At 44.6% G+C, this 26145-nt stretch overlaps 1 protein-coding gene across 3 annotated transcripts in view; it reads right to left on the bottom strand.

Annotated features, from left to right (window-relative positions):
* The window catches only part of LOC125434149 (CUB and sushi domain-containing protein 1-like), an 890459-nt gene that overhangs the window by 61756 nt on the left and 802558 nt on the right, over positions 1-26145 (bottom strand). For all 3 annotated transcript variants that reach the window (XM_048499152.1, XM_048499153.1, XM_048499150.1), the window contains 8 exons: positions 25854-26042; positions 20152-20329; positions 18169-18314; positions 17402-17482; positions 16177-16290; positions 13279-13461; positions 12280-12426; positions 4749-4937 (listed from right to left, as the gene is read on the bottom strand). In XM_048499152.1, coding sequence (XP_048355109.1) covers positions 4749-4937; positions 12280-12426; positions 13279-13461; positions 16177-16290; positions 17402-17482; positions 18169-18314; positions 20152-20329; positions 25854-26042 — 1227 coding nt within the window. The remainder of the gene's footprint in view (positions 1-4748; positions 4938-12279; positions 12427-13278; positions 13462-16176; positions 16291-17401; positions 17483-18168; positions 18315-20151; positions 20330-25853; positions 26043-26145) is intronic.

Genomic DNA, 26145 nt, shown 5'->3' with positions numbered 1-26145 from the left:
AAGTCGCCTCCAACTGGAGAAGTTCCATTAATCCTGTGTCAATACCAGGCTTAGTGAGTCTGAGTCCTGTCCTGCCCAGACCAGCTGTAGTTCATTGTAAAGTTCATTACACCACTGCAGAAGGCCAACCAACTTCAATCCACCTCGCTGGTAGCACAGATGGTCAGGCAAAAAAGGGAAAAAAGTGGGGGACTCAGTTACAAGCCATTGGACTCAGCAATTGGTCCCGCACAAAAGGAGAAGGCACCTCCTGTGCTCTTCTGCATCAAAACAACATCCTGGCTTGCAGAATTTGGCACCCTCCAGCAGAATATGGCATAATTAAGTTGTTATTTACAGGGCTCAACATGATGCGACGAAACTCCGTTTGGTAATATATTCTCCATCTGCTCCGCAGTACCCAGTCGGGATCATTGTTCTTCAGAAGTGATGGAAGAGAAGATGAAAACACATGCCCTCTTCATGGGGAAAGCTGAGTCAATATTTGCCTTCCAAAGAAATTCATCCAGTGCTTACAGTCTCCGGTCAGGGAGAAAGCTGCTGGGGTGGTAACATTTATGAATTGGTGCACATTTGAAGGAATAAAGCAAAGAACCGAAATAGCCAACAAGAAACTGCAAAACAAAAAGACGGGCTCATTGTTCGACCCAGCAATGGCAGAAGCAGAAGAACTGGACTCTTCACTTCTTGACCTTAACAGTTGCTTCAGCGAGCACACATGACTGGGAGTCCTGAGGCTCAGTATATTTTTTTTCATTACCAGTCCTCCCCACCTCTGGCTTTCTCTTCAAGGAAGGAGGGAAGGCTCAACGAAGACAGAAGAATTGTCACAGAACCCCGTTGGGCTTGACTGGAAGGCCTGAGTAGAAATGAGTAAATTTCAATCCAATCTGATCTGAGTTGAGCTGAATTTGCCCATTTCTAATCCCAATTTCCAGTGAAAATGAAATCTGGAGGTGGAAAGTGGCATCAAGTCACTGCAGGCTCATGATCACCTGTGTTTTGTCATGATTTCCAACATATCTATCTCAGTGTGCTTTCAAATTTCTTCCAGTGGTTCCATTTCTTCCCCTTCCCCACCTACTGTAGAAGCATTAGATTCCAAAGTAGTACCTGGACTGGAGATTATTAAGGAACTGCTATGCAGAGACTAGCAATAGCAAAGCACCTCTGCTCACCTCTTGCCTTGAAAACCCTATGGGATTGTCATAGGTTTTGGCTGTAACCCGATGGTACTTTCTCTCCTTGGTATTCTCCTACATGGTCCCATTGTCTGTTCTTATCATCTTCAGTACTGCCTTGATGATCTACACCTACACTGCACTTTCGCACTGAGGCCTGCTATTTGCTCTGTTTTTCTTTCTCTCCTTGGATGAATGTCCATTTTCTTAAAATTAACCATGCAAACTACATTTTCTTCTAACTACTCAGTCTTTTTGGCCTCATTTTCTTTACTTCTTGATAATATGGCTATTTATTCTCTTTCTCAAGTTCAGAGTGTTGGAATTCTTTTTGATTCTAAGATTCCCAACATAAACAGCATTTCAAGTTTTTTGCTTGTTGAGATTTCCTTACTTTACAGATCTTGGGTTTTTCTGTTGTCCTCTCCAAAAAAACAGCCAGTGTCATGCAATGGTGAGAGAGTTGGATTGGTGGAGAGAGTGCCATCAAATCACAGCAGACTTATGAGGACCCTATATGGCTTTCTAGGCAAGAGATGAATAGGTGTTGTGTACCTTTGCATAATGATCCTAAACTTCTAGGGTGTTGTGGGTATTCCAGAATGTATGTCCGTGTTCCAGTAGCATTTTCTCCTGACGTTACACCCTTATCTGTGGCTGGCATCTTCAGAGGATCCTCTGAAGATGCCAGTCACAGATGCAGGTGAAACATCAGGCAAAAATGCTACTGGAATACGGACATACAACACGGAAAACCCACAACACCCTAGTGATTCCGGCCGTGAAAGCCTTCGACAATGCAGATCCTGGACTTCCTTGGTGGTTTCCCATTCAAGGACGAACCAGGGCTGACCATGCTTAACTTCTGAGATCTGATGAGATCAGGCTAGCCTGGGCCACACAGGTGGGGGAATGCTGGACTGGGACCAAGGAGGCCAAGGAGATTTGAGTTTCCATTCCCCTGAGCTATGAACTTTACTCTGCGACCTTGGGACAAGTTATTCTCTGTCTCAGCCCAACCAATCTCACAGCTGTTGTGAGGATAAAGCAGAGAAAGAGCTAGGCTCCTTGGAAGACAGGATAAAAATGTGACAAACATATTTTGTCTTTCTTTTTGTTACCCCTTAGGCTCTTTTCAGATACCAATCGGAACCAAAGTTACCCATTCCATCTATGTTTTCTATTTGTTCCCTGTTGCTCACATATCTAAAAAGCTGAAGGGAACATCGATGGAGTTTTCCCCATTTTATCCTCTTACAAAACCTGGAGAGCCAGCGTGGTGTAGTGGTTAAGAGCAGGTGCGCTCTAATCTGGAGAACTGGGTTTGATTTCTTGCTCTGCCACTTGAACTGTGGAGACTTATCTGGTGAACTAGATTAGCTTGTGCACTCCAACACATGCCAGCTGGGTGATCTTGGGCTAGTCACAATTCTTCTGAGCGCTCTCAGTCCCACCCACCTCGCAGGGTGTTTGTTGTGGGGGGGGGGGGGGGAAGGGAAAGGCGATTGTAAGCCCCTTTGAGTCTCCTTACAGGAGAGAAAGGAGGGATATAAATCCAAACTCTTCTTCTGTGAGACAGGTTAGGCTGAGTTTGTGCATCCAGGGTACAACTACTCGGTAAGCTTCATGGGCAAGCAGGGATGAAATCCAGGGTCTCCTTCAGTCATCTATCACACCCCACTGGCAGGCTCAGCACCAGCTTACACATCCAGGCATCGTTTCCCTTGCAGATGGGACCATAACATTTGCAAACCTGTTGCCTCTCAAGGACATTAATTTGCAGCTGCAATTCTGGTGCTTACACTCTAGAAGCTGCCATTTCCTAGCAATCATATAAACCACTGCAGTGTGTGACAGCATAACCCTTTGCAATCGGCATGGTGTGATCAAAGAGATGTACGCTCACTGAAACTGCATCAAGCAGAACTATGTTTCAAATTGAGAAAAAACTTCCCAGAAAAATCTAGAGAGGTTACAGTCAATGCCCCCCCCCCCCCCCCCGATCCCTGGAAGCAGAATCAACAGTTCTGATGAAAATGCCCCAAGTGATAATTTCCTCTCTCAGGTTCTTTTCCTCTGTTATCTGGCTAAAGAGTGATCTCTGCAGCTGCGAAAGAGAGTCTGCTAGAACACCCCTCACCCTGAAAAGCCACAAACGTCACTGCCTGGTATTTAAACAATCTTTTTATAACCACTCGGGAATTACTGTTATTCAATGGAGTATGCCCTTTTGGGGCCGCTTGCTCTTTGGGGACAGTGGAATGGTAATTGCTGTGCATTATCACTCAGCTGCCCTGGGTTTTAGCAGGATTTTTTTTTAAAAAACCAGCCAGCTCCATTTCAGAAGACACTGGTAATTAATTCCTGCTTTTGCAGGTAAAGGGAAGCGCTCGCACCAGTGGGTTTAATGCATGGCTCCCAGCGGGATTTGAGAGTTACAGTTGCCACGACAACCCCAGGCTACTGCTGACACGGTTGGACCACCTGATTTGGCTGCTCCAGTCAAAGAGCTGCTTTTATTGCACATTGGTAAGATTCTGGTCTCTCAATGAGAGGGGGAAACTATTGGGAACATTCATGCAACAGCCATGTCCTATTTATATTTTTAGCAAGTGTTTTGTAACAAAAAAACTGATGGAAGTTCTGACATACGGTACAGAAACTCATTTGTGGCACGAGATTGCGCCGGTTGTATCAAAACTTTCCTAAGAACACCTTGAAATTCCACAGAGACAGTTTCACAGTCACGTTTTGATTCCACATATGGGGAAACTAAGGAATGTTTCGACGTTTCAACCTCTCTGAGAGATTCCACTTGGCTTTCTGAAATATTGTTGCCTTCTCTCCAAAAGATTCCACAACCCCACATCCCAAATTTGTGTCATGTTATGCTTTTATTGAAGGCAGCACTGTGAGATCTTGTGACAGCTATGCGAAATGCTGTTACTTTCTCTTTCTCTTTCTCTTTTTTAAGTTTCTGGTTCTTGTGGTTACAGATATATTTTTGAAAACGGGGATGGCGAAAGCAGCCAAGCAGCTGAAACACAAATTAATTGTTTTAGTTGAAATGTTGGGGACAAAATACGTTGTGAATGCCTTACTGGTCACATGAGTATACAAGTTACTGATCGCTCTCCTTAGAGCAATGTAATGCCTTCCCCACAGCTTGGCCATTTGCAACCTCTAGGACAAAGTAAAAAGAGTAAGTCCTAATAAACAAAATGATTATGGACACACAGAACTTGCTCATGCTGAGTCAGAACACTGGTCTGCCAAGGTCTGTCTTCTCTATTTTGACTGGCATTATAACTTTATAATGTTAATGTAATGGATTAATTGGTCTATAATAAATCATTTTGTTATGTAAAAAAGAGAGATTAAAAATGCATATTCTTCACCTTCCTCCAGCTACACTACTGTTCTCCTCTCTCACTCTGAACCTCTGCTTTGTCTTAACATTTTCAGGATAAACTCCTTGAGGCAGAAACCTATTTCCTTGCAAGCTTCTGCAAAGGGACACTTGGTGTGTCGATCATGTGCTAATAAGAACAATTTGATTCAGCCCACCTTGGCACAGTGGGATGGCTTCGTTCCAGTGGAAATAGCCTTGGGGATATCTCACACAGGTGGCGATGCTCTTGCCGACGAGACGGTAGCCATGGTCGCAACCGAACTGAACGGTGCTCCCTGGCTGCAGGCCAGTGTGGCTGAGGATGGAGCCGTGGAAAGGAGGTGAAGGGAGGCTGCAGTAGGGGGCTAGAAGAAGGAGGAAAGATACATAGTCAAAATTATTCAAGCAAGTTTGAAAAGCATGGGGACACCCAGACACATTCTTACTCACATTCATCATGCATGTCCCTCTACCTCATGCACAGAAAACAAAAGCTCTGCACAATGGGGAACACAGGATAGCACCTTTGGTACATCAATCAATCAATATTTATTATAGACCAGTCATAAACCAGAAGTTATCAAGTATAAAATACAAGATCCACATTGACATTTCCAGACTAAAATTAGAGAATAAAATTGAGGTAACAAAATTTCCAGTAGCCTGTTATTTAAAACCCTAGCGTAAGCTCAAATTAAAAGCTATAATAATATTTAAACAAGGTATATAATATAGTAATTCAGACTCCATACCCTTATTACCCTATTTGACCATGCCTTTTGACAACATAAGCACTGAATTTTGCCACCAGTCTGGTAATATTAGGGTTAGCATCTTCATAGCCTTTTCATGGCGCATTCCTCCGAGTCAAGAAAAATTGTTGTTGGGAGAGAGACAAACAAATTTGCTCTCATTTCTTTATGAGGGGGGGGATTGTAGGAAGATATGAATCAGGGTCTCTATTTCCCACGTCTCACATGGACACAACCTATCGGCGTATGGAATTTTCTTATATCTGCCCTCTAGCATTGCTGAGGGAAGGGCATCACAACCTAGCGAGTGTGAAAGTCATCCTATGTGACCGGATGTCCAAGTCATGTAGATAGGGGGAAGGACCCAGAATATATTTACTGGTTGGTTTATGATACCCTTTGGTACATGTGCCTGGCTCCTGAACCCAACTATTTATCCAGAGGTAAATAGAGATGCGTGTGCATTGCGCCAAAATGCATCAACGTCTGATCTAGAAAGTTCCCCTTTCCCCTTGTAATTTAAAGCCATTATTGTGAGTCCTACCTTCTGCTGCCAACAGGATCAGCTCCGTGCCCTCCTCAGACAGCCCTTCAAATACTTAAAAGAGAGCAATCATGTCCTTCGTCAACCTCCTCCTCTCCAGACTAAACATTCCCAAGTCCCTCAGCCTTTCCTTGTAGGGCTTGGTCTCCAGGCTCCTGATCATCCTTGTCACTCTCCTCTGTACCCGCTTCATTCTGCCTACAACCTTTTTGAAGTGAGCCCTCCAGAAATGCCCACAGTGTTTCGGGTGCAGCCTGACCAATGCACTGCAGAGTGGAATTATGACATCTTGTGTTTTGGATATTATGCCCCTGTTGATACACCCCAAGATTGCATTAGCCTTCTTTTTGCTGCTGCGTCACACTGGTTGTTCATATTTAGCATATAGTCCACCTGTACTCCACAACCAATGCTACCCAGAAGTGTTTCCCCCCTTTCAGTATGTGTGTTTCTCATTTTTTTACCCAGATGTAGAACTCTGAACTTATCCATATTGAATGGCATCTTGTTCACATCTTCCCACTTTTCCAGTGTGTTCAGATCTCACTGAATTCTATCTCTATTATCTGGTGTGTTTACTGCTCTTCTCAATTTAGTGTCATCAGCAAGTTTAATATTATGCCTAATAAAGGTGCATTTGTGTGTGTGTGTGTGTGTGTGTGTGTGTGTGTGTGTGTGTGTGTGTGTGTGTGTGTGTGTAATCCCTCCACCCCCTCATCCAGATAATTTATAAAAGTATTGACAAGTATCAGGCTCAGAACTGATGGAGAAGTCATATGCAACTTCAATTTCCCCATATAATTTAAGCAGTGTATCCTGGGCTCTGGCCTCTCCCCTTTCTCAAATCTACATGGAAGAATTTGCCTTAGCCAGTGTGGTGTAGTGGTTCAAGTGCCAGACTAGGACCTGGGAGGCAGAGGTTTGAATCCCCTTGAAAACTTGCCAGAGACCCTCGGGCCAGTCACACATACCTAACTCACCTCTCAGCCTTGTTTTAAGAATAAAGAATAAAATGGAGAAAGAGAGAATGCCATAGGTCACTTTGGGTCCCCACTGGGGAGAAATGCAGGGTACAAATGAAGTAAAATAAACAAATATATCTTTGTACACCTATCTGCATCTGTTCAAATATTCCCACATTCATTCAGTCTCTCTCCTTCCACACACTCCTAATTTTTCCTCTCTCCTTGTTGAAATTCAGACTATTATGAGTGCGTTGGGGCAGGGACCAGTCTTATTTGCTTGTTTTAGGCTTAGAAGAGTCACAAGCATTGCTGCACTGGTCACAACAATGCTTTCAGTTTGGCTGCATTAAAGGCTTCGCCATCCTTCCCGCTCGTATTTCAGGTCTGTTCAACACATACAAATTTATTTCTGTCCTGTCCTTCCATCAAAAGAAAGATCCTCAGGTAGCTTGTAGAAAGCAATCAAAAACAATTAAAAGCTGTTCAGGCTATTAAAGTCATGCAATTCAAGCCAGCAATAATTCAGAAAGCCATTATGGAGAGTACACAGGTATCTGGCAATCATGTGGGCAACTAAATTAGTTTGGAATGTGTGTTGTTGCAAATTACTGTGGTGCTGGAATGACTACCAAACACCCCTTTGCATGCTGTATGCACTGAACCAAAGGAGTCCAAAGTCTGCCACACAACAACGAATTAAGTCAGACCAGTGGAACAGAGGGAGGGAATGGCGTGGAAATGCCAAAGAGGTTGCACAGATTGAGAATATGACTAAATTCTGTGCCATAAAAAGATCAATTAATAAAAAAACCCTATAAAATGATGGCCTCCTGTGGTTCCAAAGAATCCACACACATGAGAGGGTGCCCAGTACACCTCTATATGCCTTACTCTTCTGACCTAACCTCTTTCTAATTGGTTTCGATAAGAACTAGGCTTGGAGATTCGGATGAAACAAATACCTGATTCGAATATATCCGAATATGTTATTTGTCTTATTTGGGCATACAGATAATTTTATGCCCAAATAAATCTGAATCTGAATTTTACCGAATTTTATGGGTATTTACCAAGCCGAATCACAACTCTACTCCATTTCATTATTGGGCCTGTTCTGATAAGCCAGTTTTGTCCCAATTCTAGAAATACAGCAGAAATACAGGTGAGCTAGGCCCTATACAATGAGTCACACAGAAAGAAAAGATGGTACAGTCCTCTGAGGATTGCCACATCATACCCTTTTAGATTAAAAACAAGCGCTTTGAGAGGTGAGGGGGAAGTGTGCTGTTAATTCAGAGAAATAATGCGCTTCAGCTACCAGAAGTTTGGGAAACACAGGGAAAGCTCCTGAAGCCTTCCTCCAGTGTACGGAGTCTTCCATAAACATATCTGGCTCTTCCTGTAGCAGAGGAAAGTCAGAGGAAGGCTCCTTAGGCTGAGGGAAGGTTTGCTGAGCAGAGTGGTAGGTTATAGGTCACTGTATAAAGCACAGCAGCTGCTCCTCTTCCAGTCACTAGAACGTCTGCTGGCTGCCAAGCCTTGCAACTGCAAATGGGTTCTGAACTGCGGTCTGGAGGGAAGTCTGGATAACGGTCACCATCCAGCTCAGAAGGGAAGCACAGGGAGACTAGAAACCTTTGCCTCAATAAGGCAGAGTTAGCGTTGCCAGGTCTCCTTGGCCATTGGTGGTGGTGGTGGGGGATTGGGAAATTCTGGAGATTTGCAGATGGAGCTTGGGGGAGAAAGATACCTCAGTGAGGTATAATGTCACATAGTCAACCCACCACAGTATCCATTATCTCCAGAGGAAGTTTATTTATTTATTTTCCCCTGTAGTCAGAGATAAGCTGTAACTGCACAGGATTCCCAGGTCCTACCTGAAGGCTGGCATCCCTAGGCAGAGCAGGCTAAACGACCTTTGTTCCCAGAGAATGCTTGTTCACTGGTTTGAACAGCAAGGGAACTGGCCCTCAACCAGGAGCAGAAGGTGTAGCGGTTAAGAACAGGTGCACTCTAATCTGGAGAACTGGATTTGATTCCCCACTCTGCCACTTGTGCTGTGGAGGCTTGTCTGGGGAACTAGATTAACCTGTGCACTCCAGTTGGATGACCTTGAGCTAGTCACAGCTCTGCGGAGCTCTCTAACCCCACCCACCTCACAGGGTCTTTGTTGGGTGGGGGGAGGGAAAGGAGATTGTAAGTCCCTTTGAGTCTCCTTACAGGAGAGAAAGGGGGATATAAATCCAAATTCTTCTTCAATGACTATAGACTGCTTCTGGCCCACTGGCCTTCTTTTGTCTTTACCTCATCCCAACCAAGTCTGAAAACAGGCCAACATTACTTGCTTACCTTATCACTTCAGTCATGCAAATACCATTTTAACAGATTGGAGTGTCAATACGGGTGTATGTTGGTTTTTCACCTTTAAAGTTTTGCACAGCTTGGGACCAAGGTACGTAAAGGACAACTAATTCCCCGCTTCTCATCTTGAACTGTCTGCTCAGGCTGTCTTTGGACAAGGTGGGTGGCTCCCGCAAAAAGGGCTTTTTCCATGGTGACTCCCTTCACTTCAGGTATTTGCCCGGAGCGTGATCTTCTTACATTCAGTGTCAGGCTAAATCTCCTGACACTTGATTGGTTTTGCTGCTGTTAGCTATTGTGTGTGTTTTTTCTCCCAGCCCCTTCACTTCCTCTTATGTAATTTTTTTTTAATGGAATGCTTTTCCGCCATTTGTTAGATATATTTTAAATGCCATTTTTGTTTCATATTATTGTAGGATTTATTGTCTTCTCCCCTAGGAACTTGAGGTTGAAGGGTGATTCAGAAATCTTTTAGATGAATAATTTTTAAAATGGCTGTGGTGGGTTTTCCAGGCTGTGTGGCCGTGGTCTGGTAGATCTTGTTCCTAACGTTTCGCCTGCATCTGTGGCTGGCATCTTCAGAGGTGTATCACAGAAGGAAGTCTGTTACATACTGTGTCCAGTGAGAAGAGTACATATTGTCCATGTCCCAGGGTGGGGAACCAATCAGTAAGTGTTTGGATGGAACTTTCTATGCAAAGATGTGGTTGACTGCATTGTAATGTGGGTGGGGTTTTTCCGTCTGTGATACACCTCTGAAGATGCCAGCCACAGATGCAGGTGAAACGTTAGGAACAAGATCTACCAGACCACGGCCCAGAAAACCCACAACGACCAGTTGAATCTGGACGTGAAAGCCTTCGACAATACAATTTTTAAAATGTTCATATAATTAATTTTTTAAAGAAAGCATGTCTCCATAATGATTTTTTTTTTAAAAAATGTATTATTTCTTGTTAAACTTGGTGACACTCTCTGACTTTTTCCTTTCCACCCTCTCTCTTGAAATAAAAAGGAAACTCACAAACAACCTTCAAGGAACAAAGCCACCAATGTTCATTTAGCAACGAAACAGAACATAATTTTTGCCAATTAAATATTAATTTCATTCATTTACTCAATAACAGCATTAACTTATTTATGACACATTTATATGTGTCCCTGTCCCAAATTTGATTGCTTTTCATTAAGTAATGAAAATGTGTTATGTTCCAAGAGCTGGTTGTTTAATCTTAAGAAACTCCTTGCCAAACAATCTGTAATTGCTTTTATACAGATGAAGTAATTAAAGTTCATATGAAATCAAGACCACTGAAAATCATAATGGAAAAACTGGCTACTTTTCTTTTTCTGGGAGGGATTAATTTTTTTAAAATTCCCGCAAGACAAAAGTGGCAGAAATGAAAAGAAATTACTCAGAAATTACTGAGTATTCTCAGCCTTTTAATGAAATATAGTCACAGAACCCTGCCATCATGTGACATCATTGGCAGTGTGCTCTCTGTGGAGCCGCCTGCCTGGACATTTCAAAATGGTCTTCAGAATGCAGCGCAAAACAGCTGATCAACCTGAGGTGCTAGCAAGAACGTAGGTAGGGGGGTTCATGGGTTCAAACCCCCCATTACAAGTCTGAAGCTTCACCCACCCCCACCAGCTGGGCTCCCGGCCAGCAGTTCCTGCTTCTCTCCCTTCCGGGGAGAAGAGACTGCCGTCCCTGGCCTTGGAGAGCTGCTTTTATAAGCACTATGGGGGGGGGGGGGGGCAGAACTTGGGGAGATGTGGCCACGCTCCCAAGGGTGGGGGGGCATGGCTATGCCCCCAAATCCACCCCATAAAAATCTATTGCTATGTCACTGGGTGCTTGGTGCCCCCTCCCATATGAACCTGCCCAATGTCCAGTATCTGCTTCAGAAATCTGGCTCTGGATGCTCTTCAGGTGCAATATGGCAAGCTAACATAGCCAGGACCTTTTGCTGTGGTGGCACCTTTTCTATAGGACTCACTCTTTATACTCAATTGTCTGGTGACTGCTTCTCTGGGTTTTAGGTGTCAGGCAAAGATGCTCTTGTTTTCCCAGCTGATTAATGCCTTGTTTTCTACATGGAAGAACACATCCTCACCTTAAAGGAATCTACTTGATTAATTCTATCTATGAGTCCTAGCGAACTGATATGTCCTCCCCTCTGCTTCGCTTCTGAGATCTGAGGTGACCGGGCTAGCCTGTGACATCCAGGTCATGGCCAGGGTCAAGTTATCAGGTCTACTCCAATGCTAATTTGAAAAAAAAAATCCTGAAATGCTGGGATATAATTTCAGGAGTATCCCTCTTGCTGATTTGGATATCACTGAGCCGAAAGAAAACAGCATATTTTGGTTATTATTTTAACTCAGAAATATCTGAATGCACATCATAATTCCCTCCAAGTTGAAACACTGAGAGTAGTTGAGTAGCCACGCTGGGAAATGGGGTATGTGAATGCAGAAATTGCCTTGGTTTAGCTTTAACAGTCCATAATATGTTGCAGGCAGACATCTGCGTCTGGGAAAATTACGAATTATTCATCTGCCCAGTGATTTCTCGTGAGCCTGCAATTCATACCTGTCACATTTTTCATAACCTGAAAGATTTCCCTCCGTAGGAGATCACAGCCACATGCAAAGGGAGTTACTGCATCTAGGAAATCTGATCTGAAACTGGGCTAGGAGTTAAATCACTGTGTTTTAAAATCCTGATTAAATAATGCTTTGTGGTTTCACATACACATAGCCTCTGCTGTAGATTAGAGCACCCTGCCAAAGCTGACGGGGAGCGTGCTCAAGGTTACTGCTTTTTGAAGGGGGGAAACCTCATACAAACTAATTGAAACAGTAAAAGCTTGGTTACGCAAGACGGGGGGAAAGGGGGAAGAGAGCTGAAGAAAACAGATTTTTAATAGGTTATTTTTGTGTGCAAGAAATGGGAGATGAAAGAATTCTATTAATAGATTTGTAGAAGAAAAATATCAGTGCATAAATTTCTCAACTCATCTCTCACAACTTCATGCATCTATCCCAACCGTTCTCCCTTCCCATGCGCTTTACTAACCTGAGTAACGAATCTTGAAGCCCTTTTGGCTGTCGGTACGGTCAGAGGACCAGCGGAGGTAGACTCTATTCCCAGTGCTGGTTGCAGCGAGAGGGGCTGAATAGTTTCCACTCAGGGACAACAGCAGTGGACTGTGGCCCGAAGGACCTGTAGGAAACAGCAGACTTAATGGAACATGCTAAGCTCTGTGCTGGATCAAATGCAAGCTCCATCTAACACAAGCATTCTGTTTCCCAATGCTGGCCAGACAAAGAACGAGCAGAAAGTCAACAGCCCTCTTGCCTGAGCATCTGGTACTCAAGAAATATACAACATCTGAAGACATTTAGCTGTCACATCTGATGATCCCCGAATTCCACAGATGTTCTAAGACCCACCTTCAAACCCATCTGGGCTGCAGACCACCAGAAGGTAGTGATGAATTCCCAAGTTCATTATGCACCTTGTAAGGAACTTCCTGCTTCCCTTTATTCTGAATTTCCTGACAAATTAGCTTCATTGACCCCATACAATATTACTATTACAAGGAGAAAAAAAGCTCCATCCACTCTCATGAGACTATTCATAAAGCTCTAAGTCAGGGGTTCCCAACATGCTACCTGTGGATGCTATGGGGCCTGCTGATATTTTTTCTGGTGCCCACCAAATGTTTTTAGGAAGTAAATGGGGCCAGGTAGGGCTTTTGTCCAGCAAGCCTTCTGATTGACTACTGGAGATTTGATTGGCTGTGCATATTTTTTAAAATGTTAATTTGGCAGCAGCTGCCACCACAGCACAAGGATCTTCACTGTGTGACTGAAGTTAAGCTGTGGCAATTATTTGGTGGCTGGTTCTGCCTCCTGCGGCAGCCATTTTGTTGCTGACCCATCATACCATGTCAAAGTTCCAAAATATTGGGGGCGCCTGCTCAAAACAATTGATTTATTGGCTAATGGAGACCTACACTGTTTATAGAACTCAGCTGGCCAACAGCACCCCAAAATTATGTGGGGGACTCACCATCGAAGATCCCTAACTCATCATGTTGTTTCTCACTCAGGAAATACTCAACGGAGAGAGAGATGTTGTAGTCGGGCTCCACTTTGATCACCCAAGAGCAAGTCTGAAAGTGGGAGTAGCTTCCTGCTGGACTCAGAATTACCCCCCAGGAGTCAGGCAGGACCTTGTTCATTGGACACTGGGCTGAAAGCACAGAAAAGGCCAAGACTTTGTTGGTGTCAGCATAAGATAGCAATGATTACCTCCATAAGGCAGGGCCCCCACCTTGACACCTGCAGACACTTTTCCTCATGCTAGCCAAGTATTTTCAGCAAGTGGCCGTGGAAAGGTGGGGCTTCTGCCAGCAGGGCTTCTGATTGGTCACTGGCGATATGATTGTCTGTGCAGATTTTTTTTAATTGCTTCAGCAGCAAGTAACTGTGTTTCTGTGTGTGCATGCAAGAAAACAATTTTGAACAATATATTTGTTTTAAAAAGACATACCATCAATGAGAGCTTTGGCCTGAAATGTTGAAGTGTTACTATTAGAGTTATGCATGACCTCCCATTTGTGGTTGCACCCACCACCCAGCATCAGAATTAACGTGCCTGCAGGGCCAACAAGTTTGGGGACTCTGGCTTTAAAGGGTTCACTCTGACCCAGATTTCAAAGGCTGTTTCGATTCTCCAACATCAACCACGTGTGATCTCTTAATTCAGCTACCCATGGTGCTTTATGTTTAAGCACAATGGCAGTGGTGTACTGCCTATGGACAAGGTGGGCAGTTGCCCACGGGCGCCCCTTTGTGGCGGGTGCCAAAAATGCAGGTTTGTTTGTGTTTTTTCTGGTATTTTTAGTATTTTTTCAGGTTTTGGCCTGCAGGGGGCGTGGCTTTTAGGCTAGCAGCACCAACATTTCAGGGATTTTTCAGAAGACTCTCCTGATGATATCACCCAGGTTTGGTGAGATTTGGTTCAGGGAGTCCAAAGTTATGGATTCCCAAAGGGTGTGCCCCCATCCCCCATTGTTTCCAATGGGAGCGAATAGGAGATGGGGGCTACACCTTTTAGGGTCCATAACTTTGAACCCCCTGAACCAAACTTCACCAAACCTGGGTGGCATCATCAGTAGGGTCTCACGAAGATACTCTGAAATGTTGGTGCTGCTATCTCAATAATTGCACCGCTGACAGCAGGCACCCCCTAAATTTCCCCAGATTCTCCTTTTAAATCCACCCCCCCTTCCTGCCAATGCTTGTTTTCTTTCTTTCTTTTATTCTCTCATGTGATTATGATTTAGAAATGACATGGTGGAAAAAAATCATCATTTGGTCGTGGTGGGGGAGGGTGGTCGCCCATGGGGAGGCATCAAACTCAGGTTTTGCCCGGGGCTCCAGTTTGCCTAGGTACGCCACTGCTCAATGGATGCACAGCCTGCTCTCCTTAGCAGTTGGTTCCCAAGTCTGAAATGTCCCTTTCAGAAGCTCAGCAAAGTCCAAGAATCTTTGGCAGTAGAAGAGCATTGGACTGCTGTGCTTGAGGAGACGTAAGGCTTATTTGGTCCAGCTCTCTTTCCAGAAAGGGTCAGACAGATGCCTATGAAAGCTCAGCAGCAGGGCCCTACAGCACAGGGCCCTGACCACAGAGGAGACATTTCTATTCAGACAAGTTTTCCGGGGTTGGGTGAGGCCAAAGGGTTAGCCTTTTATTCCAGCGCTCACTTTACTTCAAAGTTTCACAAATGGAACTTTAATTAAAATTTCCCATTTTTGTTTTCATATAATTGCCACCTTCCCCAAGCATTCTGGAAAGGGCTAGCTATAAATTAAAATCAATAAATAAAGGTTAACAGGTCTGCTTGTTTGCTGGAATATGTAATGGCCCTTTAATATTCCACCTGGATGTAATTAAATTGTTTCAAGCAGAGACCCATCAAAATTCACAGGTGGGTTCATATGTTTCTTCATAATTAGGCACGATCTGAAAAGGGAGGAGAAGGCACACTTTCCCCAAAAAAACTATAAATACATAGTAATATAACAGAGCAAAAGCTGATGAGTTACAGAGTATTGTAAAGTCATAATACAGATTATACAGTGCATAGCCTCACGAAACCTTCATCAGTCAGTATAGTTCAGCCATCTCATTCACAATATGATCCCTGGGGGCTGGGATTATGGTGAAGGAGAAAGAAACCCTAAATGCAACGAGAAAGCAACAACAACAGACCAAAGGAACAGTGACTGCAAATAGGTATGAAAAATGTGAACATTTGAAGAGGTATTTTCTTCCCTGGTGCACTGTTGGGTCTCCAAATGCACAATTTCCATCCTACAACAGCATGACATTTTGCGCAGCTCGATCTGTACTACCTTCTCTGTAGCAATTCTCCATTCTCTCGCCCCGCCCAGCTGCCATTCTGAAACACATCCACTCTCCAATCTCATCATTCCACTCATCATTCCATTCTCATAATTCCAGTCTCATCATTCCATTAGTTTGTGAAAACCAGCTAAAGAAGAAGGCGCCACAAATACAGGCCCGTTGAACAACATCTATGTAATCCCTGGTTCTGCCCCTATTTGGGACCCTGGTAAACAAAAAAAACCCTCTGATGTCAGCAATAGCTCAAGTCAGAGATTTATTAAACTCACACTAAGGGTCTACTACCACCTTTCTAACAGCAGCCAGTCAGCTGTCCATAGGCACGAAAAAGCAAACTATTGTCAGTTTTCTTTGAGTACCTATAAACCCAGTCTCTGAACATACCATTTCCATTCCTAGCTCTCATGACCAACAGCCACAGGTGGCTCCTTTCAAAACCACTTCTGAAGGCAACCAGCTTTATGCTTGCTACCGTTTATGTCACATTCCAGCGAGTGCCTACACTAGAGCTTCGAGGAGCTTCAAGCTGCCTACCTTCACATGTCGGGGGAGGCCCTTCGAACTGGAGGTGGGTACCGAGCCTGCACGTCAGGATTTCATTTCCATCCAGGGTGTAGCCAGGAAGACATCGGTACCGAATGATGTCACCTGGAGAAGTGGATACAAATGAAGTTCAAAAGGAGAAAAACTCAGAAGAGGGGGGCATGTACGCCATGTGGCCTTTCCCCCCCTTGGAATTCTAAGACTTTTTGCAATGTTTCCCGGGGTTCTTTGTGTCCACCTAGGTCTAGTCCTCTTCGGCTTCTGCAGTAAAAAGTGTTTTTGTAATGCCTTCTTCGGTATTAGTGAAGCACCCATTGCCGCCTCGTTCCAGGGTTCATGTTAGAAAGTAACTCTCACGGCCCTGATGTGGCTAAGGTGCTTATGCCATATTAAGTTTAATACCATGGAAGGTATGACTAATCTATCCCATCTGACTGGGAGACCGGCCATGCTACTGGCTTAGTTTGCATGGATGCCAACTGACCAGAAGAATTGCTAAATTAATGAAAGATTGCCAATAGTCCGGAAGAACATAAGTCGGCCAAAGAGACACCCATTTCCCGGTTAGGTCTGGTGTAAGAATATGGGTTCCTTTGCATTTTTTGCATTTGTGACTAAATGGTTCACTGTTCTTAGGAGGTGATATCTCCACAGGAGATTTTCATGGTGTTTGGGCAAATTTGCTCTCAGACTCTTGAGCTGTTGTGTATTGTGTATATGGTGTATCATGGTTTGTGCATTGCGCTTTTTAGCACTTTTTCACACTTTAGCACTTGCACTTTAATTAAACATATTTATATTGGATCAGTGTAATCGATTATATTCAGAAGCCAGGGTATGGTCTTGCTTATTCAGATGGAATCCTCCCCTGTTATAGTTCTGGCCCAGAGGTCTGCAACCTGTGGCTCTCCAGATGTTCATGGACTACAAGTCCCATCAGCCCTTGCCAGCATGGCCAAGCACAATGTTACTAACAGCTTTGTGAGTCTTCTCTCAAACACAAAACAAACGCAAAACCCAAACCTTCCAGGATTCCTTGGGCTGGGTATGATGGCACATCAATAAGGTACTGGTTTGTATGGCAAACATGCCCTGAAGGGAACGTGCTGAAGTGAGGCGGGGGGCAGAAGGAAAACAGGAGGAAGAGACCTAATTAGGAACAGAAGGGAATGTTTGAGAACAGAGTATTTTGCAAAGGAGAACACGCAGCGGGTACCTATGTTGAAGTCCTCATTTTCGGTGATGACTTCGGCATTGGGAACCATGGTTGGAGGCTGACACCTTGAAAGCTGATAGGCTGAGAAGGGAATTAACAACACACGTCTAAGCATGCAGATGAACATTCATGATCCATGCTAGACATTTGAGCATTTAAGAATAAGCAGGGAAGCAATAATCAACATTTGGAAAGGCCCAGTTTTTTCCACAGGCATCCCCTGCCAGTTTAATTGAAGATCTGAAGACATGGTTGCCATTTAAACTCGCTCTGGAATTTTTTTGGTTTTATTTGCTTGCTCCAGCCTGTGCGTAGATTATTCTGCTGACTACAATCGATGCTGTTTCTATTAATTATGTGCATTGCTTTGGTGGCTCTATTTTTTTTCCTTGTATACCTTTTGGGTGCCCTTCTTTGGCAGAAAACACAGCTTATAAAGACTTATGTAAATAAAGACAGTAAAGGCCCAGACATACCACAGAAAAGTTGTTGTGTGCCAGATAATACAGTATTATACAACAATTCCATATAATGACTTAACTGTAATGCATCCAGTTCAACAAAATTCAGTGGTGGGATTCAGCAGGTTCGCACCACTTCAGCAGAACCAGTTGTAAAAATGGTGCTTGTAAACAACCAATTGTTAAATTATTTGAATCCCACCACCAGAACTGGTTGTTAAATTATTTTAATTCCACCACCGGAACCAATTGTTAAATTATTTGAATCCCACCATTGTCTTGAACCCTAGAAATTTAGATACAAACCATAGAAATGGATGGCAAAGATTCCTCCATTGGCTGCATCACTGTAGAATTTCAGGAGGACCTGGTTGGAAGAGCTCTGTGTGGCTTTCTTTGCTGAATTTCCCGTAAAAACACCCAGCTGTGGGGCTGTTTGCTGAGGCCCATCCCTAGATGGGTGAAAAGGAAAAGATGGTGATCTAACTTGGTGTCTAGTGGTCAGACGGTTGAAAAAGACAAAAGGAAAGCAACACATGAATCAGAGATACGAGCCCAAAATACACCTAATTCTGTCACTCTGAGATGCCTACATTCTGCTATGAAGCTCCCAGCTTTGCAGTATTTAGTCAATCTAAGCAACTTGCCACTGAGAGAATCCTCAAGGTTCATACCTCCTGCCTGTTCTCAACCTGAATGTCAGTCACAACCCAGTATTACTGCTCATACCCCCAAAATGCCAGAAAATGGTTATTTTGCATGATTCTCTTCATATATTAAGGTAAACCCAGTGCACATCCAGTTCTTCAGGAACTGGAAGTCTGATAGCTTCAGTCAATTATGTTATGTTTTCTTCTTTGATTCCTGCCTTCGGTTTTTGCGGCATAATTGTCCAAATTACTCCTTATCCTTATCATTGCAACATTGCTTTCATTAATGGGACTGACTCCTGCTCACTGAATTGTTTTAACCCAGTTTTATGGTGCCGAGTTCTCCAATTTATTGACTTCACTAACTAGACATTTAAAGATTTTACTGGTTCTAATGTATCATCATGTATCATATTTAGTAGTAGCCTGACTAGCCCTGACTAGCCCAAGTTTGTCACAACTTGGAAACTAAACAAGATCAGCCATACTTGGCACTTGGACAGGAGGCCACCAAGGAAGTCTAGGGGTTGTGATTCAGAGGCAGGTAATGGCAAACCATCTGTGCTCATGACACTATAGGCCAGTGGTTCTCAACCTTCCTAATGTTGCGACCCTTTAATACAGTTCCTCATGTTGTGGTGACCCCCAACCCTAACATTTATCCATTTTACAGATGGAGAACACTGATGCAGAGAGTCTTAGGTGACCCCTGTGAAAGGGTCGTTCGACCCCCAGGTTGAGAACCACTGCTATAGGCAGTCTGGAGCATTTGAGTTTGGAAAAGCAACAAATAACCATAAAATAAATAAATGGATTCATGGGTCTGTTTGTAATCAAAGTTAATTTCTATTGGCCTCGCATGGGCTGCTGCTTGTTCAAATGTGACCCAACCAATTGGTTTTTTCTGGACCACCCACTGACATAAGAGGATCATAAATATATACATTGTCCACTTAAAAAAAATCTTGTGTAGGCCCAAACTAAACTATTGTGTTTTGAGGTAGATATATGATTTGGACCAACACATACAGGATTTTAAAATAATAGTAATAACAATAATAATCACTCATGCCTACCTCTCATGAGGTTTTATTTATTTATTGTATTAATTTCTTATATTTATACCCCACCCATCCCTGAAGGGCTCAGAGATTAACCGAGGTGCAGGAAAACAGAAGCTAGAGATTAACAGGTGGTTTGCCATTGCATTCCTCTGCATAACGACCTTGGACAACCTTGGTGGTCTTCCATCTAAGAACTAACCATGGCTAAACTTGCTTAGCTTCCAAACTCAGATGCACTTGGACTGGTCTGGGCTATTCCTAATGTCAAAAAATATTATCATATATAGATGGTTGGTGGGTCAGAGGTGGATCTACCTAGTGGATTGGGGCAGGTGAGTTCCCTTTAAGAAGCCTGTAGGCTTGTTCTAAACGACCCCTTATACCAACAAACCACATGAACCCGATACCAGATTACAGGCACGTGAGGCTGAAGTTATCAAAGTGTGCCTTCAGCACCACTACCCTGCACAAGACCAGTTCTGATCCCCCACATTGTTCAGCCCCCCATCTCCTCACCCCCGGACAATCGTTTGGGCCCAGCTGGTGGTTCTCTCAATCTGCCCATTCCCACTTACCAGACAGTGATGAAGTCATTGTATGGCTCTGTTTGCAGCAGGGTGAAGTTCAGGAAAATGCCATACCCGACCGACACTGTGAGCAGCCACAAGCACTCCTGGGAATTGGGATACTGATTGGGAAAGGCGGGGGAGTAGATGGTGCCATTGTGTACAGTGATGTTTCCTCCACAGGGGACTGCATGCAATTGATAGCAAAAAGAAAGGGAAATTTGATAATCAAGTCTCAACTGGGCTGATGTTAGCTTTATGTGGTCAACTACGGATGGTCTGAGTTAAATTTAGCAAGAAAGAGAGAGTATTCATGAAGTCTCAATAATTAAGGCAGAACTAATTCATGCTTAATGGTCCAGACTCTGCGCTCTTGCATGGGGATGCCAGAAAGGGTCTTCCTGGAATACACCGAGAAACTCCTAGACCTTCTTTGCAGGTGGCTCTGTCACCTGCTCCATTTTAATGATTGTCTGCTTCTCATGCTTCTAAGCTGGCCCATCTCAGAGTTCCAAAGTTACGCACAAGAAATAAAAACAGTAGTCATAAACAAGGGAGAACTATCACTTCCATCAATACTAATCAAACAATAAAGCATCAGCAAGGAAAACAACCATAGGAACTAAACTGAGATATGAAAGGGCAATGGAAGAGGAACGAGTTTTCACTTCCGTGTGAAGCTTCTGCAAGGATGAAGGCAGGTAGTTTTCTTATAGAAGGAACATTCAAGAGCTCTGAAGCAACCAGCAAGAAGGTTTGGCCACATGGGAAGGCTAGCCTGCCTAGGCTAAAATTTGAAGAAGAGGCTTTGTGGGAGGAGATGATCCTCTGGAAATTCAGGATCTTTACGGGTTAAAGTCAGCACTCTGAGTTGGTGATGGAATTATGAATTTTGTCAACTTCACAACTCATCCTCTGGTGGCATTTTGCAGCAACTGAATGTTCAAAATCGCCTTCATGGGCTGCTCTTTGCCATTGAAGCAGTACCCAATGTTGGTTTCACTGGGGCCATTTCCTGAGTTTCTCTATGATGTCCAAAACTCAACTACTCCACCTCCAGAGAGACATCCATATTTCTTTGCATGGGAAGTTGTAAATGTTCAGTTTCAGAAATGATAGAGAAGAACAGGAAGACAAGGTGCAAAGTCTTTGAACTTTCTGCCTCTCCCCTTTGCAACAAACTTGTCCCAATTCTGAAAGAACAGGAGGAAAGACAGCACAGAAGTGACAGTCAGCTAGGGGGTAAACAGCAGTAAGGGGTGGGGAGAACCAGTGGGGCAAGAAAGAGCAGGAGGAAAGAGGCAAGGGCAGGGTGCATGCTCCCTTGCAAAATTGTCTGCAGTAGAATGATTCACAGGCACACAGGACAATGATGGCTAAACTCTGTCCCTGCTATAAGGGCACACTGGAAAGGCTTGTCTGCTAAGAAACTCCCAGCTATCATGGAACAACCAGGTGTTGCATCAGTGGCAGTGGCGTAGTGCCAATGGGGCCGGGTGGGGCGTGATGCCCCGGGCAGAGCAGCGGAGGGGGCATGGCACGGTGTTCCGGGGCGGGGGTGACCGTGGCAGAGGGCACATGCCCCGGGCACAGTTCCCCCTCGCTCCACCTCTGATCAGTGGGGGAGGCAAGGGCACATCAAATTGTTAGTCAAACAGCCCAAGACATAAAATGAATGTCAATCTCTTTGCAGGAAATCAGACCCAACAATAGCCAGAAGGCCTGGCAGGGTTGTTGCCCTGGGACTTGAATGGCAAAACTCACATCCAGTTCTTCTGCCTTGCTCTCCATCTCCACCCTGGTCTGGTAACTTCTTAGGACTTTTAGGACTCATGGGCTTTCTTAGCCCTGACACTGTCCAGGTGTCACTGGAAGTCACTGTCATGTGACTTCTGGTAGCCAAAGACTTTGTAGGCTGCATGGTTATCCCCTGGGGAACCAGGGTGGCAGGCCGCTCAGGCATGTCTTGATATAAGGGGCAAGATATGAAAAAAGGGGAAATATTTCACCACAAAAACGGAAATACTTCACTACTCTGTTTCTCCGAAAATAAGACATTCCCTGAGAATAAGACGTAGTAGAGGTTTTGCTGAAGTGTTAAATATAAAACATCCCCCGAAAGTAAGACGTAGCAAAGTTTTTGTTTGGAAGCATGCCCATCGAACAGAACACCAGAGCATGCAGTTGGGGAGTGGAAAAATAAGACATCCCCTGAAAATAAGACATAGCGCATCTTTGGGAGCAAAAATTAATATAAGACACTGTCTTATTTTCGGAGAAACATGGTAACAGGGGAGCTGGCCTATTGTCAGTGACACCAGGGGGACAAAATTCCCTGGGTTCAAATTAGCTGGAAGGCCCCTGCTAGCACCATGGTACATTTACAGAAAAGTTTATTTTTGTTTTGTTCTAATGCAGTTCTGTACTGCAGCCACTAGGGGCACAGGAAAGGCAGAACACAATAAATAGGAGTTGACTGATGTCTGGACTTTTCTGCAAAGTTTATTAGGAGGCTGAATAAAAAGATGTATCCCTGCCCACCCCCCAAGAAAAGGAAGAGGAGTAGGAGCAGTAGTTTAGATTTAGCCCCACTTTTATCTCCTGTAAGAGTCTCAAAGCAGCTTACAAAGCAGCTTCCCTTCTTCTCCCCACAATACACACCTTGTGAGGTAGGTGGGGCTAAGAGGTCTGAAAGAACTGTGACTGGTCCAAGGTCACCCAACAGGTTTTGTGTGAAGGAGCAGGGAAATAAATCCAGTTCGCCAGACAAGAGTCACTAGGTCATATGGAGGAATGGGGAATCAAATCTGGTTCTCCAGATTATAGAGTCCACCACTCTTAACCATCATGATGGCATGATCAGAGAATATCAATCTGCCTAAATTGGAATAAATGAGGATCAGAGATTAGAATTTAACTTGGCTCCTTCTATAAATAGCATCGGAGAGGGGTGTCTGAAGGTAACCTGGGCCTACAATTCCTTTTATTTTGGGCCCTGGAACTCCTGAAAAAATCCACAAGCTGGTGGATAATTTTGAGATACCTAGTCTTATTTTCTGATGAGTTCTGCCCACCAAAAATGGACAGACAGATGGACATGCATATCCTTTTATTATTATAAATGCATGGTAACAGCCAGCTAAGTGATTTGTTTTGCTGTGATATTGGGGGCCTCAAGCAAATCCTTTTTTCCAGGATCCTCTAGCACTGCTTATATGGAGTATGCAGCCTAAGGGACAGGCAACTGAAAACCCAGTCACCCCTCTGCCTGAATATCAACTGGTCCCACAATAGGATTCTGAGGAGTGCACAGAAGTTCACCCAGGGCACCAATGCTGGGACTCATGTGATTGGAGATCAAACCCTGGAACCAGTGGTGGGAGTCTAATAATTTAACAACCGGTTCGCTCTCCCAGCTGCGCCCCCCCATGCCCCGCCACTGTGCCTCCCCATTGCTCTCTTACCTGCTGTGGAGGAACTTCTTGTGCGGGTGGAGGGGGGCAACAGAGCCTTGCCACCACTGCTCTGAAAACCCCCTCGCTCCCCCTCCCCTAGGAGAGGAGGCGACAGGGCTTTTAGCTCCTCAGAGCTGCCGGGTGTCAAGTTGCCTGACTGCTCCGTGACCCTGAAATCCTTCTCGCTCCCCCTCCCCTGGGAGAGGGGGTGACAGGGCTTTCAACTCCTCAGAGCTGCTGGGCAGCAAGGCGCCCGACTGCTCCGGGGCTCTGAAAGCCGCTTTTAACAACCAGTTCGCCGAACTCCACAAAAATTAGGTACAGGTTCTGGCAAACCGGTGTGAACCGGCTGAATCCCACCACTGCCTGGAACATACCCCATAGAGGCCAAACATTGCAAGGGGGGATAGTTGGAGGGGGAGCCATTTCCAGGCAAACTCATTCATCACCACTAATCTTATTGGGGCTGCAAGCACTCTCCAAGGAACCCCAAGAGCACTGTTTGAGAACCACTGATAGGCATGGCCCATTCATCAGAAGATCCTCAAAAAAAGAACTCAGCACTTCCAAGACAAAAAGTCTGCAGTGTTCCAGAATCACGACGGCTGCCCGAGCAAGAAAGATGAAAAGGGCATGCTGACTACTCCTCCCCAGCCCATGGTTGTAAAGGCTGTCTCTCAGCAAGCGGAGCTGCGTGGGGTGAGTCATTAAACTTACTCCAGCGCAGCAAGGTGGATGTTAAAAACAGAGGCAAGGACGTGATCAAAGCCCATTCCCTCTATCTTATTTACTCCACTGCCAGCCTTGTCATAAATTTTTGACTCCGAGAGCTGTCTGAATAAGGAAAGGCGAAAAACGTATTTAAGACAGTAAAAACCCCTTCTAATCATGCTAACCAGGGGGAAGGCATCAACAAAGAGGTGAGAAAGACCATAAAGTGAAGGCTGCCTATCCAGGGGCTGGCAGTCATCTCTCAGACCACACAAATCACTTGGAAAGTGATGAAGCATTTTAAATAACCACCAGGAAATGGGTCAGAAGCAGCAAGTAGTGGGGAAGCAAGTTACTGATGTGTGTTACAAGGGAGGGCGGAATAGCAGACACATCCCATTAACTCCATGGTGTATGTAAGAGAAGTGTTGCAGCTTTCTGAAAGAATGGGATCTAGGCCATTACAGACACTGGGTCTTCTCTCCGTGGGCGAATAGCCCCCGCAAATGGACATTAGTCAGCCCAATGGACTGTACAAGGGCAGTATATCACACTGCTCAACCGGTCTGCCTCTCCCTTCATCCTTTGGGCAGGTGAGGCTGGACCAGGATGGTGGGAGGCAGGATGACTGCCTCTCCATCTCTGTTTTTGGGAAGCAGACTGCCTCTCCCTTTTTGGGGGGATGGGGGGTGGGAACAGGGCGGGGATGTTTCCCAGGGATGGTTTTTTTCTTCCCCTGGATCTCAAAGTTGCAACTGGGTTTTTTTTGGCCTTTTCTACAAGCACAGAATTTTAGGAAAATCTTCCACCTACCCCAAAAAGCTAAGCTTCTTCCTGGAAACAAGAGACCCCAAGGGCCATCAAGTAGATGTGTTAGTTGGCAGCATTAAAATCAAACAGGAGTGCAGGGGCATAAGACTAACACAATTAATTCCAATGTAAGCCTTCAGGAGTCAGCACTTACTACATAAGATACACACGCCCGTTAAGCAGATGCATTCATTTGCATATTTCTCTGTCTGCCTAGCAGATGTGCTATTGAGGCATCCAACGCAGTCACCTCTGACTCATGCTGGAATTAATTTTATTAGTGTTTAAGGTGTCACTGGACTTTTCAATTTCCTGAGAAAACAATGGAGGGCGAAAGCTCTCTTTCTCACATATGCATCATTTCAGTCTTTAAGGCATAGGTGTCAAACTTGCGGCCCTCCAGATGTTATGGACTACAGTTCCCATCATCCCCTGCCAGCATGATGCTGGCAGGGGATGATGGGAACTGTAGTACATACCGTCTGGAGGGCCGCGAGTTCGACACCCCTGCATTAAGGGTACACTGGGTGGGGCATGAAGAAAGAGCAAACCCCAAACATTAAGCTGACAAATAAGCATATGAAATAATACACGTATATATTGGTTAAACTGATTAATGAAGCAAAGGATAAATGCCCGCTATTGTGCTGGGGTGCAAGGATCTGCCCCCCCCCCCCTTACTCTCTGCCCATGTAGACAGACACCCTTCCAAAATCTGACTCAATAAAGCCATACCTTCACACCTGGGCAAGGGATGGTCCCAGTTTCTATTGGTTCCATGTTGGCAGGTCAAGACCGGATGGCCAATCAGCTGGTAGCCAGGGAGGCACTCGAAGGAGATGGACTGGCCTACACTGTAACCAGCTCCTCTCACAATCCCGTTAGGAAAGGGTTCCGGGTCAGGGCACTCTTGGAGTTCATAGGCTGGAAACCAAAAGAGGCAGGAGTTCTTTCAATATAATTTTTCCTCAAAGCTTATGATTAACCTGTCAGTGTCTGCCCTGGTTCCAACTTCTTTTGGGTGCAG

This window comes from Sphaerodactylus townsendi, linkage group LG06 (genome assembly GCF_021028975.2).
Source record: "Sphaerodactylus townsendi isolate TG3544 linkage group LG06, MPM_Stown_v2.3, whole genome shotgun sequence".
NCBI classification, from domain to species: Eukaryota; Metazoa; Chordata; class Lepidosauria; order Squamata; family Sphaerodactylidae; genus Sphaerodactylus; species Sphaerodactylus townsendi.
This window is presented reverse-complemented; position numbering and strand designations above follow the sequence as displayed.